The 16907-nt window shown below is 44.2% G+C and overlaps 1 protein-coding gene across 4 annotated transcripts in view; it reads right to left on the bottom strand.

Moving 5' to 3' along the window:
- The window catches only part of DAAM2 (dishevelled associated activator of morphogenesis 2), a 252754-nt gene that overhangs the window by 35123 nt on the left and 200724 nt on the right, over nucleotides 1-16907 (bottom strand). For 3 of the 4 annotated variants that reach the window (XM_067564774.1, XM_067564776.1, XM_067564775.1), the window contains exons 15-17: nucleotides 13224-13331; nucleotides 10625-10657; nucleotides 5936-6042 (exon numbers count right to left, since the gene is read on the bottom strand). In XM_067564774.1, coding sequence (XP_067420875.1) covers nucleotides 5936-6042; nucleotides 10625-10657; nucleotides 13224-13331 — 248 coding nt within the window. The remainder of the gene's footprint in view (nucleotides 1-5935; nucleotides 6043-10624; nucleotides 10658-13223; nucleotides 13332-16907) is intronic. The other variant, XM_067564777.1, reaches the window with a different exon arrangement.

Raw genomic sequence — 16907 nt, 5'->3', positions numbered from 1 at the left:
TATTCAACTGCCACAGTCCTCCAGACTCCAAATGGCATGTGTAATTCCAGCTGCATCCTCTCTGCTTCATATATCTTCAGTGACAACAGAGATCTTGGCGTCAAACCCAGCTGGTGACATGTGACTTAAAAGGGAATGCAGCACCCTCTTCAGCTACAATATGCTTTCTCTGTAGTGCAAACAGTGCCCAAACCTGCATTCATCCTGCCCCCGCCTTGGTCAGATAGAAAAGGACCTAAGGAGCACTGGAAGGAATCTCACCCCTTCTACTTGCCCCCCACCTCTGGTGATGGAGCAAGGAGATCCAACTGCTTATGTCTTCTTCAAGTGGTATTAAAGCTGAACAACTACCAAATAGCTTCTAATATGGTACTTAGCCAGCCTCCCTCCCTCAGGACACATAAATAATCCCTATTGACTCTGCAGAGTAATTCATCACTAATCTCCCCGGGACACCTCAGCTGATTTAATGCCAACTTCATTTGCAGACATCAAGTGGCTTATTGTTTGGTCCTCTCGGAGAAAGACGTCTGCCTGACTCGGAACATGCCCGGGAGACATGCCGTAGTTTTGCATCAATCTCCCTTACAGACATCCAGCACACTCTCATTTTTCTTCCGTAAAGATATCCATTGATTCAAGCTGGGGTTACCACCTCCCCACTCCGTTGCAAGACCGATATACTGCACCCATCATTCACCCACCAATTTTTTCCAGAAGGAAAGAGCAATTCAGTTTATTGCTCCATTCTTGGGTAAGTGTTGGTAGGTCTTGCTCAGCTTTTGAAGAAGTGCCAGCATGTACTGCCAGGGTACCATGAAGTTATTCAAAGTATGTCAACTTTTCCTACCAAGAGGATTTCATTCCCACTTTTCCTCTTTCCCTAGGAAAAGAAATCTCTCGTCTTTGAACAAGATCATTTACCTTTTCAAAAAGGATTGTAGTTCTTGTGACGGGAACTGGGATTGTCAGCCCTGGAGACCGAAAAGCTCTGTTTACTCATAGAATAGGTATGGCAGCATTGAACTCCTCCTCAACACACATTACCACATTGAATCCTGACCTAGAGAGATGACTGTATGGTAAGAATGAAGCTCGGGCTCCATGGCCCATCTGATCCTGGCTTTTACTGGCTGACACGTGGTATACTTTTGGGATATGCATGTTTGTCTTAAAGAAAATGGAATTACTTTCCTCCACCTCCCAAGCTCACTTCACATCCGCCACCAAACAGCCATTAGATAATAGTGCCTGCTATTCATTGCCAAACCAGGCTGGATTTGAACTGGTGGCCATATCCCATTACTGATCCCCTGAATTATCTCTATACACAGGGGTAAGATAAACCGATATGACACTAGTATAAACCCATGTCTGACTGTCCACACACACAGCTGCACCGGTTTAACACCGTACCTTTCGTTAAAGCAGCGCAACTCCTGTGTACAGACAAACCTTCACAGTTACAAGTAGAGAAGGTCCTCAATGCCTTCACTGCATTTTACTTACAGAGAAACTTCACTCCTCTATAACTGGGCTACAATGAGTTGTCTGGAAACACAGCCACTGTCAATCTCCAGACAGAGGTTAATTACTTCTTTCCAGGAAGATGGTCACCTCCCCATTCGTTCCCTGCTCAAGGAGAGACATTATCTGCAGCTGATCCTAAGCAGAGAGAGCAGAGGGGCTGAGCTAGTCTTGCTGCTGCATCTCCCAGCAAGCAGTGACTATACAACCTTCCAGAGCTACCTTCTTTCTCAGCTGCCAGCACAGTCTGCTGGAGGTGGAGAGAGATGCCGCCATCATTTCCAGGTGATGTGGTTGCCATGGCAAAGGGGAGGGCTAGGAGTGCTACGGGGACAGCACTGGGAGGGGGACGGTTATTTCATGCCCAGCCCCTTTGATGTCTGGATTGAAGGGGTTGGAAGTGCTGAAAAGGCAGTACCACGTAGCAGACTGGTGTGATACCCAGCCTCTTAGGGTACATCTACACTGCAATAAAGGATACGCTGCATGGCCATGGCTGGCCTGGAACAGCTGACTTGGGCTCGTGGGGCTCAGGCTGTGAGACTAAAAGTTGCAGAGTAGACATTTAGGTTTGGGCTGGAACCTGGACTTTGAGACCCACCCCGACTCGCAGGGTTCCAGAGCCCAGCCTCCAGCCCGAGTCCAAACACCCACAATTCCCCTCAGTTACACCTGCGTGTGCCTCTCTCTCTCTCTGACACTTCTGTTGCACTCATCATTCTTCCTGTCCTCTGGGGATGGTCACTGCTGACCAAGGAGCACAGGTGAGGCGTGATTGGCCCACCTGCATGAAATAGTCCCAATGTGCTTTCAGTACAACACTCCTTTATTGTGAATAACGTTTTTCATATAAACTGCCCATGCCCATACTGATTCACAGAGATAAACAACATAAGACACCTGCCTGCATAGGGCAAACACTATGCGGAATTGTGCCAGGACACCATATTAAAGCAGGGAGTCCTAACAATAGTTACAGACACAGAGAGAAGAGGTAAAGGGAAAAAAAGAACAGAGAAATTTTCAGCTGACAGCTGAAAAGAGATGGAGACTTGATGAGCTCCAGAGGGACAGGCAAACTGTTCCAGGCCACAGAAGTCTGACCACAGACCTCTGACCTGGTGAAAACTGGGGATATCAGGAATATTATCAGGGAGTCTGATTTCTGATGTGGCAGAAACCGGTGTACATCAGAAAAACCATAGAAGGGACTGTCCTTGGACCTGGTGGAAGCCAGGACACATCAGAAAGAGCTGGTCCTGTGACCTGGCTGAAACAGGACATACTGGAATGACTGTGAGAGAAACTGACCTTGTAAAGCATCTCTCTGAGCCCTTTGCAGTTGGCCTATCTATAGCTAACTAACATGGACCAGGGCTTGGATCTAGACTCATCAGGCTCCAAGACATGAGGAGTATTACACCTGCCGCACTGGAGAAAACCCCAAAATTGCAGTACTGGTAAATGGCTGGGGGAAAAACGCTTTTCATGAGGAAGGATATGGAGACGAAGGTGACTTTGAAGGAAATTTACAAACTAATTTCCATGTCAAACACAATTCAGCCAGCATTCCAATTTTCATCCCCTTTAATTTATCCCAATTAATCCCTTCTGCCACAGTCTTGTTAAATGAGAGAGAGAGGTCTATTTCCCTCTCCCGCTAGGTTTTGGTTTGTTGGGCCCTATGAAATATGAGCTCTGCCTGACCCTTTCTAACACCGTGTTAGTAAAACAAAATCATTCGAGTAATGGAAAAAACCTCATACAGCTATTTTACTTTAAAGGACACGACAGTTTAGTGTAAACAAAGAAGGAATAAACTACAGGGATGTATGCACAGTTATAATCAATTGGAAACAGCTGTTGGAAAATACTGTGGCAACCTAAGAGTTGGGTCTGCAACTTTGGATTTTAGAATTACATAAATGTATTCCGTTTGTTTAGCATCTCTTCTTTAAAACAAACTCCTTTTGTGTGCGCATGTGCATGCATAAGATGCATTGCGAAGAGGGCAGGGAAAGAAACATGCTCATGAATGCTGATTCCCTTCCCTGATTGGAGCATTTCGCCTTCAAAGGCTTGCTGGAGGCTAGGAGGGAAGGAGAAGGAAGCAGGGGAGGGAAGGAAACAGAAAAGGCATCATAAAATCCCTTTTAATTATTGCCTGCAATCAACCTGAAAAAGCTGCATGCTGCACTTGGAAACAAATCTGACCAGCCCAAGGAGCATAAAGGCATGAACTTAAAGAAAACTTTTGCCCAAGGATTTTTGCTTCTTTTGTCTCACATGGGTATTGTGAAGTTGGGAAGGGATTATGGATCTGTGAATTCTAAATAAAACAACAATCACGGGCCACATTGTTGGGTCCTTACTCAGCCTTTCCTCAGGGAAAGCTCCTATTGTCCATTATCAAATTTTAATTTTCTAGGTTATTTAATGTACGTGGAAAATGCTGGGTTGATACCGCTGGAGATGGGTGTTGCCTAGTTACACAGAGCACACTGTAAGCTTCCCCTGTTACTGCTCTATCAATTAGGCTCAAATATGACCTCCTCAAAGACAGAAATGGGAGTTTATTCTCCATGACCCATTCAGTCCTTGGCCTCTCTACTAAGACTGCTAGCAAAGGGGTCAGAATGTATTTTGCTGTGGGCACTGGTTGGCATGGGAATAAGTCCCTGGTTTGAATCCAAACCAAGTCAGTAGCTATTAAAAGTCATGCACATTTGATGATGGTTTGGTGGCCCATGTGAAGTGAGCTGATGGCTCTCAAGCTAATTCCTAGAGTACAAGTGTACACGTTTCAGAACCAACCCCCAAGGCCCATTTGCTGATGGTTGCAAAAGGGAAGACAAGGCCTGGAGAATGACCTCCCCTCTCACTCTTTCAGGGAATTTGCCCAGGGCAGGGGTGCGGCACATGAGCAGGGCAGAGTGAGGGCTGGAGGAATAAGCTGGTGCCCCAAGTTGTTCTTGTTCTTTAGACAGAGACACAAATTCACTCCCTGGAGCTTCATCCTGGTGCCTTTAACCAGGTTACAGTTCATTTAAATGCGTATTTAAAAAAAAAAAAAAAAAAAAAAAAAAAAAACGTGTAAAACACAACATTTCTTGTCAACAACCCAAGTAATGGGCTCTCACCCTGGGGTCCTCCCCCTTCACTATAAGATACATTCCATGTGCTTAAGAGAGCTAATCTGGGCCCCAGACACACTTCAGCAGATCTGTCAAACAGCATGAAAATCCTGCTGCCCCTAAACAACCCCCGGCCAGCCACCAGTGACGTGCATAGGCAACTACTGTAGGCAGAAAAATGTAAACCGACCCCCATCGCTGGGAATGGGGGGCGGAGGACGTCTCGCTGACATGCAGACTAATGCCACATAAGTAGCATAATGAGAACCTCAGTGGGTTTCACTAAGCAATGGAAAGAACAGTGCTCCATTTCTGGTGGTCTGATTGCAGCTTTGCTATTAACTGTTAGTTTGCTGGAGTGGGGGAGGAATCTCATGCTTATTAACCTGCACTTTCTGCTGAGCAATGGAATGATTTTTTCTGAGTGCCACCAACTCTCCTTCAAAAGCCGTCTCCCCCCCAGTTACTGATCCTCCTCTCCAGTAGCAAGGGGAGTCTTCCTGTGCAGAGCTTAGTGCTGCACCAGATCTGCTGTTTAGCAACAGACCTCTAGCCTAGCCTAGATTGGTTGGCAATGGGCAAGCAAGGCGTGCATGTAGCCCAGATACCACGGCATCTGAGGACACATAGGTCATTGCAGGAGGATATGGAGGATGCAAGAATATCTGTTGGTCCTTAACAGCTAAATCCACAAACAACAGACTCTTATTCCTGAATGTCTCTCACATTCACTGCCTTACCCACAAAGGCCAGAATCAAAAAAACAGGGCTGGAGAAAAAACATCTTGGATATGCCAACAGCCTTCGTGTGTTTGGTGTGCTGCCAAGGGGCTCCTCAAAGCAATATGCAGAGAAAAGTGTGAAAGAAAAAATGCAGCAAAATGACATAGATGGTGCACAGTGTGCATCATCTTGGGACAGCCCATGCCCTGTTGAATGCATACACTTGCCTGTGCGTGTTTCTAACAGTTGAGAGTCTCTAGCTACTTGCCCGTGTTTCGCTATACATCTGTGGGGCGCGCACGTGTGTGTTTTGGATGGCCAGGTGGGTGAGAGAGCCTGCGAATACATTTGGGCCTCCAGGAGTAGAATACAACTCCACGTAGGCAAGTGCTTATCCCTCACCTGGTTGTGGATACATCTGTGTGCGCACATGCAGGTGTCCATGGGCTGAGCACAGTAAGTATTTGAGCGTGTGTGTACGTTCGGATCTGTATTTACCAGTATTCCTATTAACCACGCTATACACATGAATTCAGAGCTACTGCACTTACTTGGAGAGGAGAATGACACAGTTCTGAGCCCTTCGGCCATCAATGACAGAGAGCTCTTTAACCTTCCGTGTGGACAGGTACAGATCCTCAGTTGAACCCATCTCTTTCTGCAAGTAACCAGACAGAAAAAATAATCAATGCCCTGGTTTTTCCTCCTCTTCTCTTTATCCGACACCCACAGAATAAACCAAGTATATTGGGCAACAGCCCAGCCTAAGCCAACAGAGCTGGAACCTGGGGGGAGATTCATCCAGGAGGCAGAATAGGAGATCGCAAGTTTCAGAAGCCATCTTCTAAAGGAGGAGGGATTCAAGTGGAAAGATTTTCACCCTAACTCACTAGTCAAACAAATGCCAGTCATCATTAGTTCTGCGGGATCATCCTAGCTTTCAGGCACTGGGCCGGATTCTGATCTCACTCCATCAACAGAGTTACACTGGCGTAAAGCCAATATGAGAGCAGAACCAGGTGTATTATGGTGCAGTGCACATACCTGTGTATATACCCAGGAACACACGGCTATCCAGAAGCCTGAACGGCCTCCATGAGGAAGTGCCGGCAGTAGAGGTTGCACAGCAGTCCGGAAAGGTTGTATCCCAGTTGGAGGCAGTTGGGCAAGAGTCCTTATATTGTCTCAACTATTGAGTTCACCATTGGAACACAGGCCTGCCAAATTCCCTTTTAGCGGGAGACGCCAAGAAACACAGAGAAACTACATGATGAGAGGGATCCCTGGAGTCAGTCAGCTGTACTCACCACACAAAAACGTGAACCAATGCCAAGTGGATGTTCAGCAGGAGCATGCCCCTGTGCCGTCTCAAGGCCAGATTCTCCAATCCACTGAGGCCAGAAACTGACCCTGGAGAATTCCCCTTTAGGGGAATCTCCGCAGATGTGACACTGGCAGACACAGCATCACATCTTTTATGTCAGCTGCCCTCCAGACCCCAGTGTAAGGAAGAGGAAAGAGTTGTATCAGGGGCATGCTGAAGCAGATCACCACTATCCTTGGTCCTCTGCTGGTGTAAGGTCTGTTACGGAGCTTATGACTGCAGCAGAGTACCCTCTAGTTACTATTCTCAGCTCTAGCTTCTGTTGGGGCTGAGTGGCTAGGATCAGAGAGCCACAAACGGCTCCCTGCTGTCGTTACTGTCCACTTGTAGTGGAGAATTAACCAGGACTTGGCAGACAAAGATGCTCAGTGAGTCTGTTCTCCTCTCAAAGGGCTTGTGTGACTCCCAACACGGTTAATGGAAGCTCTGCACGGGCATGTCTAGAATAGACCTTTTTACACTTTTAATCTCCAAACTACTTTACAGGCCCTAGTTAATACTGTCACATGGTAGAGAAATAACTGAGATGCCAATTTTACAGATGGCCATAAAGATAAGTCTCCCATCTCCCTTCGGTTGCAATTTTTCAAAGAGCCTAAGAAACTCGCCCAAGACCCCAGAGGGAATCAGTGGCAGAGGTAGTATTAGCATCCAGGAAACCCTGGCTTCCAGTCCTGTCCTCACACTAGTGTCATTCCTCTCTCCATCATATTAAGAGACTGGCTTTCAATGATATTTTGAGTATCTTATTTTTTCTTCTACAGTCTAAGAATATTTTTAAAGCGATTTGGTGCTGATGAGAGATGCTAGACTGACAACCCTGGACACTAATCCTCTAGTCACCCTCAGAGCAGATAGTAAGGAGAACAGGGGGGCGTGCTTCCGGCGGTCATTTCTGGGACCTGTTAGGCGTCTTATAATTCATCCTCCCGCATCACAATGTCCACAGATTTCCACAGAACCACTCTAGTTTTGCCTGTAATACACCCACTGGTGGCAACTACGTGACCTCCCTTGGCAACTTATCTGTCTTCTGACCAACTTTAATGGCATAAAGTCTCTAAAGTGTTTACTTTTCTACCTTATCCACTACTAGACGTGTTGATCCATACACATTTTGACAGTCAAGTCATGAATCTCTGGAACAAAGATAGCAACATCTTAGTTCCTTAGTTTGTTGCAACACACCTGCAGTACTGGCTGTCCCAGGGTGTATTTCAACACCATTTTGATGCTGCTGGAAGTGCCAGGAGTGTATATTAGAAGTGCATGAATAACTGATATTTTGCTTCACTGGTAATTCTGAAAAAAAATCATTTTAAATTGACCCAAAAAACAAACAATTTCAGAATTTTCACCAATCAAAAAATTAAAAACAAAAACAGAAACCATTTTTTTTTTTTCAATTCCCAGCTTTTTCAATTTTTTTAAAAAAACATTGAAGGAAATTTCAAAACGAAAAGTCATTTTGAACAGAAAAATAAAAATTATTGTTTTTCAAAGTGTCAGAACAAAACGTTTCCACTTTTTGGATTTCTCTCTTTTTAAACATGAACAATTCAGCAAAACAAAACAAAAATTTGCAAAACGTTTTAGTATTGACAAATCTATGTTTTGCCAACAAATATTTTGGCAGAAAAATGCGTCCCGCTCTTCTGTCCATGCCAGCAGACTGCAACAGTGGTGCTGCTAGATGTACCAAACATGACCTGACATTCCACTATTTTCAATGATACATCAAAGGCAGACAGAAGCAGCAGGAGGGCGAGTGGAGGACCAGTTGTAGAACAGTCAGGAGAAGACAGTGGGGCATTTGTGGCGGTTATTGTTGCCAAACCGACAGCTGACAAATACCGAAGAAATGCATTCCCATGATATTAATGATCTGGCAATGCAGAGGCTTTCCTGAGCTTCTTCAGCTTCCCAGGGGAAAGAGGGGCAGGTGGGGAGCAATGACAAGTAAAGAGCTTTTGGCTGGTCTGTGCTTTGTGCCTGATTAGGGCCTTCACTGTACCTCACTAGCTAAGCTTGCCAACAAGCGCATCTGTTTAACATTACCAGCACCAGGGGAAGAACTCTTTGGCTTGGGATCTAGCTGTGCTGCTTGTGCAGCATCTCTCTCATAGCTGCGCAGCAGGCATAGGAATAGCATCCTCCCTTTCATCACCCTCCCCCCAAGATTCCAGGTGAACCAGTCCCTGAATTACTCCAACATAGGCCACTCCTTGGCCTTTTCTGGACCAGCCATGTCTAAATATGTTCTCATCCCCGCTCTCTTTTTATTGGGAGTGATCTACTTTTAAACACTCACAGTTATGTGTAAGCAAAAGCAGATGAAGCACTGGGTTTTACCAAAGCTAGATTGAGAGTTCACTTGCAGGAAAACGAACTTCAAATGGTCTGTCTGCATTTTCTCAGGCACAATACAAGGGGACAGTAATGACCAGCTTAGTCTCATGTATAGTCTGATGTTCTTGAATCCAAAATAACCATAGCCATTGACAACTGGGTAGACTCAGGCTCTTCCCCCACCAGACTTTGACAACTTTTCAGGTGGTACGGTATTTTATTACAAGCTCCAAAGAGCATGTCAGGTTCAAGATTCATCACCAAATGTAAGAGTGCAGCTGAAAATCTCCATAATGAGACATTTGGGGATGACAAGACAAGGAGGACTGAAGACATGGAATGAGTCCCCCACATCACCTTCCTGTTACAAGTGTGATTTGGTTTAGAGGAGGGAACTGAGGGACACATGGCCCAAATCTCTAATGCTATGCTAGAGCACTAGACCCCAAATAATTCTATCTGCCTTGGAGAGCTGTTTTACCATACAACCTCATTCCTCGCTGTCCCTTAAACTGAAAACTATCGAGCTGACCATAGCCATGTATCAGATTTCCCTGATGGCCAAGGTTCTTACAGGACTTTCTGGGAATGGTGGTTCCCAGAAACTTGGTGACCAAGATTCGCTATAGGACAGTGGGGACTATGCCACAGAACAAACCGACTTTTGAAAGCTGTGCTTTTCTTTCAAGTGCTCTCTACTGATTTTATTTAGGGTGGCCACAGTGTGATGAGTAGACAATGAGCCTGAACTTCTTCACTTCACCCACCCACACTTCTGTCTCTTCTCTTGGTCTTTGAGGGCTATGTGACTCCCATATGGAGGTGAGCTGAATGGGACTCCGCTCTAATCTACCTTCTCTGCTCCTCAATTGCCCTGAAGGGCCTCTGTTGAATAACATGAAACCTTCTTCTCAAGTTGAGCCTCAGCATCTTCTTCCAGCCCCACAGACAGAAGCTTTTCTTTATTGACATTTTTGTGGCTGGTGAAAGGGACTGAAATGAAAGGTCTGGAGACTGATGTCAAAGTGGGTGTGGGCCGGGCAGGGCAGTGTAAACTTTCCCCCCAGTGTCCTACCGATGTGTCTCACAGCGTGCACTGCAGAAACCATTGCTACAGTTGAGGATGAGTTCACACTCTATGTCCTATTTATTCCTTAGCCTCTCTGCTAAAAACTATCAACAAAGAGATCAATGAGGGCAAGATGTACAGATAAGGCTTCCATGATGTGGTCATCAGTCAGTAGAAACTGGACCAAGACCATCACATTTTGCACAGTTGAGTAAAAGGAAGGTGCTTGTGTACAGCTTTCTCCCTCCCCTGGATGAATGCCAGTAGGGGAGCTCCTTGTACCTCCTCCCCACCCAGGCAGGAGCAGATGCAAATCGAGCACTAGATGAGCACATGGCCCCTTATTTGCTTGGTGCTGTGTTTGTCTTTGGTCTGCACACTGCAGGAGAATCTTGCAAGCCAATAGTTTGTTTTCAGGAAGCAGACAGTGGTACTCACCTGCTTACAGGAGGAGGGGTTAGTTAGCAGGTCCTATGCAGGCAGCAGCCGCAAATAACAGAGAAGGAAACATGCCAAACATTAGCCATGGAGATAAAGATACCAAGTTTAACAAAGAGGCAGAATTTAGCCATACACAGTTTTCTAAGAGAATAAAATTATTTGCAAGTAACATGGGCCCAGATTTTGAAAAGGTATTTCAACACTGCTCTCTGCTAATTGAATGTCAATGTACTTGGGCCTTGCAATGCTGAATAGAGCAACACCTAAATACCTTTAAAAATCTAGGCCACAGTCCTTCTCCAAAGAATTGCCAAGGTTAACACTCCAGGGTCTGTTCTCCTCTCCTTATGCATGTACATAGCTCACCATTAGTAATCATAATGCATTGTGTCTCTATAGCAATTTCCATCCAAGGATCTCAAGGCACTTTACAAACACTAAATAACTGAGGCTCACAACATCCTTCTGCAGCAGATATTATCCCCATTTTATAGACAGGGAAACTAAGGCACAGAGGATTCAAATGATTTAGTCAACATTTTAGAAACAGTAGCAGTCAGTAGATGAGCCCAAGAGACCCGACTCTCAGTCCACTAGACACAACACTGCTTCTCCCCAGAGCCATCAGCAAGAGATTCATGAGCCAAGGGAGGGGAGAACAGATCCTTTTGTCTTTAAAAATAAAGAAGCAGTTTAACAAATGAAACTGGAAAAATATATTAAGATCATGTTAATAGCAGCAAAAGAAAGAAATGCCTTATTTACCCGCTCACTTTCTATTGCAAATGCAAAAGAGCAGAGATTTGCTTTGACATTTTTCTTTACAGATATTTGGATGAAGTTTAAAAGTCATGAACCCAGAGTAAACACATAGCTGGCCAGAGTGGAGCATTTCCGACAATAAAAAGGAAAAAAGACCAAGTGTGAATCAACTGAAAAAGTTCTTATCAGATTTTAATTCATGAGGAACTTTGGTTTCTTGGCCTTAAAAAAAAAACAATGGTGAGGACTTATTGATTGGAATCCAGTTTGCACTGGGACACATGTAGATGAAAGAAAATATTACTTAAGAAAATAACAGGAACAACAAAGGAATATTTACAGAAAAATGTGTAAAAATGAAGCCAAAGCTGGACTACAGACAATTATCGTTAGTACAAAAATGTACTACATGATTCTACACTAATATATCTCAAATCAGTGATTTTGCAGTGTCTGGGGCTGTTGTTATAAAGTACGATAGTATTTTTACAAGGATCAAAAGGATCATTCTGAGACTTCTGGAGGTCACTCAGAAAGGGGTTTGTGTCAGGTTAGATTATGGTTAAAAACAGGCCAAACTGTTTTTCAGTGGTTGGTAATAAAGTCATAAATGTTATGTTTCTAACTAAGAGTTGGCAGACAAGGACAGCCTTGGCTTTAGATTTTGGGGTCCAAAGGAGGCAAGACTTTGGAAGGCCTTTCCTAGTGATGAAGCTCTAATGTTCACATCTTGATGTTGTGTGTTGATGGGAAGGGGTCTTGCTGCCGTTACGGCTGCTAACACATACAGGTGGCAATTCAGGCTATTTGGGCACTGGTTCATGGTTCCCTCCACAGCTGTGATTATTGCAAATGCCTAAAGCGAGCCTTGGACAAGGAATGAATTTCATGTACTTTAGTCTCACTAAATTGGGTTCTTATTGAGGAGCAAATAACGTAGGGGGATATTTTGGGGTCTTTTCTCATGCAATATCTGCTATTCATCTGCATGAAGAACAAAGCCAGCTAAGTTTCACTTGGTAATTCTACAGCATTATATGGGGCAATGTTTAAGCATCAAGGTAGCTTCTGGCTATCATTTCTGAATCTGTCTTCAAACTTAGGAACAATGACCTGATTCCACACTGTTGCAACAAAGTTTCCCTGAACACATACCAATGCTAGAGAAAACTGGGGGAGGGAAGGGGTTGAAGTATAACCCCGTTCCTGGGGAATCTCATTCCTCAGAAGCAGACAGATTGCAGGTGACTTGCTTTCCAAGAATAGGAGGAGGGGAAAAAAGACCTTCTAATAAATGGCTGTTGTTAAAGTATGTTGTTAGTGTTATAATCTGTAACTCGGACAATTTCTGTAACTCAGCCAGTTGGCCAACATGTTGTTTGGAAAAAAAAGAGACAAAGCAAAACACAGCTAATTCTGGTCACATAGCTCAAAACTCTGTAGCTGCCCAGAGTTTACCCTGGATGAATAGGAAGGAAAAAAAGATAGAAAGAGATTAAGAGAACTGAATACAAAGTTCAAGAGCTTTACAGAAGCTAGCTGCTTCTCGGATCAAATTGGAGCATTACCTGCTGGGATCTGTAGTCTCCAAGGGCTGCACATTTGGATTAAATATCAAGGCAACAGCAAACTATGTTTTGGCCAACTGTTCCCCACCCACCTCCCCAGTCTTGTGCTTTTCTAGGGAGCACCAAAAACTCTCGAACAGCAGTAGCCCCCTGCTAGTGCCTCCCCCCCTCCAGTGAAGGGTCTGGTCACTAAAGTGTCCCATCCTGATCTAGAATCTCAGGAAATGCATGGCCTGCAATGCTGCGGGAAAGAGCCCCACCTTTACCTGGTGTCTTTGATAAGCAGAAAACATTTTTTCAAAATCCTCCAGATCCAGGACCTTGAAAGGCTTTAAGTCATCGATTTCATGCCAGATTGTGCCATGGATCTTCTCCTACAGTCCAGAGAGAAAACCATACATTCAGGAGATGAACCACAGTGAAAACTTGTAGCTAAGCATGCCCAACTCCAGCAAGGCAGGCCCAGCTATCACATCCACTTGACATATCACACGCGGTCATTTGGGAAGCATTTTTGTTTCTGGAAGGTTTGGGAAGGTTTTCTAATCAAGAGAGAAACATTAATACAAATGATGGGGCTGGTTTTTTCACCTGGACATTTTGCAATTAGCATTACATCAATCTCCCTTTTAAAATGCCACTTTCCAAGACTAGGGTACATCACCACAAATAGCACTCAGGATCCCATGGGTACATTTCCTTCCAACAATGACAACTGCTGCAGAAAAACGAACATGGTCACGTTGCAGCAAAGGTTGTCGTCATAAGAAGGAAATTTAGCAAGGACTCTAATGTGTGGAAACTCCCGGACAATTCTCTCCAGCTGCAGATTTCACAAGACTTTACTGCAAACTTGAATTGGGTGTAGAACATACCCTGCATGTGTACAAAGGAGTCTTAAGGTTTTTCCCTCTAAGTGACTTCCTCCCAGTCCTTAAAGGCAAATCATCCCCTACTGGATGGGCTCCCCTGTCTACACCAGAAGATACCCACAGGTCTCAAACAGATGCAATCCATATCCCAAATCTCAAACAACAGCACTGACATTCACAATGGTGAAGGCAGCATGACGTATGGCAGACTTCATAGACACAGGCTCGTAGACTCTAAGGTCAGAAGGGACTGATATGATCATCTAGTCTGACCTCCTGCACAACGCAGGCCATAGAACCTCACCCACTCACTCCTGTAATAAACCTCTAACCTACTACTGAGTTATTAAAGACCTCAAATCATGGATTAAAGGAAGACTTTAAGGTACAGAGAATCTATCAGCAAGTGACCTGTGCCCCATGCTACAGAGGAAGGCAAAAAACCCCGAGCCTTTGCCAATCTGCCCTGGGGGGAGGGGGGGAAGTTCCTTCCTGACCCCAAATATGGCAATCAGTTAAACCCTGAGCATGTGGGCAAGACTCACCAGCCAGATACCCAAGAAAGAATTCTCTCTAATAACTCCGAACCCACCCCATTTAACATCCCTTCACAGGCCATTGGCATATCTACCACCAGTAGTCCAAGATCAGTCAATTGCCAAACTAGGCTGCCCCATCATACCATCCCCTCCATACATTTATCAAGCTCAGTTATGAAGCCAGTTAGGTTTTTTGCCCCCACTGCTCTTCTTGGAAGGTTATTCCAGAACTTCACTCCTCTGATGGTTAGAAACCTACATCTAATTTCAAGTCTAAACTTCCTGATGGCCAGTTTATATCCATTAGTTTTTGTGTTCACATTGGCACCGAACATAAATAATTAATCTCCATCCCTGGTATTTATCCCTCTGATGTATTTATAGAGAGCAATCATATCTCCCCACAACCTTCTTTTGGTTAGGCTAAACAAGCCAAGCTCTTTGAGTCTCCTCTCATAAGGCAGCTCTTCCATTCTGTGGATCATCCTAGTAGCCCTTCTCTGCACCTGTTCCAGTTTGAATTCATCTTTCTTAAACATGGGGGACCAGAACTGCACACAGTATTCCAGATGAGGTCCCACCAGTGCTTTGTATAACGGTACTAACACTTCCCTATCTCTACTGGAAATACCTCGCCTGATGCATCCAAGGACCGCATTAGCCTTTTTCACAGCCACAACACATTGGCAGCTCATAGTCATCCTGTGATCAACCAATACGCACCTAGGTCCTTCTCCTCCATCACTTCCAACTGATGCATCCCCAGCTTATAGCAGAAATTCTTGTTATTAGTTCCTAAATGCATGACCTTGCACTTTCCAATATTAAATTTCATCCTACTTCTATTACGCCAGTTTACAAGGCCATCCAGATCTTCCTGTATGATATCCCAATTCTTCCCTAAATTGGCAAGTCCTCCCAACTTTGTGTCACCCGAAACTTTATTAGCACATTTTTTCCAAGACCTTGCATACTACTAAGGTCAAACTAACAGGCCTGTATTTACCCAGATCAGTGTTTTCCCTTTCTTAAAAATTGGAAATATATTAGCAATTCTCCAGTCATATAGTACAGCCCCTGAGTTTACAGATTCATTAAAAATCCTTGCTAATGGGCTTACAATTTCATGTGCTAGTTCCTTTAATATTCTTGGATGGAGATTATCCAGCCCACCTGATTTAGTCCCATTAAACTGTTAGAGTTTGGCTTCTACCTCAGATGTGGTAATCTTTACCTGCATATCCTCATTCCCATTAGCCGCCCTGTCACTATCCCCAAAATCATCATTAGCCTCATTATCTAAACAAATATTTTGCCTCTGTTTTTATTCGGCCATGCCTAGATTATCCTTAACCTCCAGCCCACCCTCAGTGCTTAGCGGTCCCACTTCTTTTTTGGTGTTCTTCCTATTTATATGGCTATAGAACCTTTTACTATTGTTCCCTTTGCAAGGTCCAATTCTACTTGACTTTTGGCCTCTCTCATTTTATCTCTACATGTTCTAACTTCCAAGAGGTAGCTTTCCTTGCTGATCCCTCCCATCTTCCACTCCTCATAGGCTTTCTGCTTTCTCTTAATCACCTGTCTGAGATGCTTAATCATCCATCTTGGTCTATAACTCTTGCCTGTGAATTTTTTCCCCTTCCCTGGGATGCAGGTTTCCGATAGTTCCTGCAACTTTGACTTGAAGTAATTCCAAGCCTCTTCCACCTTTAGATCTATCAGTTCTTCAGTCCAGTCTACTTCACCAACTAATTCCCTTAATTTTTTAAAGTTAGACCTTTTGAAGTCAAAGATCCTAGACAAAGGACTATTTTTGTTTATCCTTCCATTTAGTTTGACCTGAATTAGCTCATGGTCGCTTGAACCAAGGTTGTCCCCTACAACCAGTTCTTCTATGAGGTCCTCACTACTCACCAATACCAAATCTAAAATGGCGGTACCTCTTGTTGGTTCAGTAACTATTTGGTGAAGGAATCTATCAGCTATCACATCCAGGAAAATCTGGGCCCTATTATTACTACTAGTATTTGTCCTCCAGTCTATATCTGGGAAGTTAAAGTCTCCCATAATCAAATAGTTCCCTGTAGTATTTACTTCATTAAAAGTCTTAGAGAGGTCTCTATCCATGTCCAAATCAGATCCCAGTGGTCTGTGGCATACCCCAAGCACTATCCCAGAGGCAACTCCAGTAGTTTTCTTCCCCAATATGATTTTTACCCAGACAGATCCTGTCTTATCATCAATTCCATCACTTCTAAATTCTTTACAGTCTACCTCATCATTGACATACAATGCTACTCCACCATCTTTGCCTTTATTTCTGTCTTTCCTAAATAGCACATACCCTTCAATACTTGTACACCAGTGGTGACTACTATTCCACCATGTTTCTGTTATTCCTATAATATCTGGTTTCACTTCCTCTACCAGTAGCTCTAGTTCCTCCATTTTGCTACCCAGGCTCCTTGCATTGGTATACAAACATCTTAAATTTTGTTGTTTGGCTTCGCTCACGTTCCTTACCTGATTTGGCACA

Source organism: Emydura macquarii, unplaced genomic scaffold (genome assembly GCF_026122565.2).
Source record: "Emydura macquarii macquarii isolate MOO-44397 ecotype Brisbane River unplaced genomic scaffold, CSIRO-AGI_Emac_v2 contig_2676, whole genome shotgun sequence".
NCBI classification, from domain to species: domain Eukaryota; kingdom Metazoa; phylum Chordata; order Testudines; family Chelidae; genus Emydura; species Emydura macquarii.
Note: the sequence above shows the minus strand (reverse complement) of the source record. Positions and strands in the feature narration are given on the sequence as shown.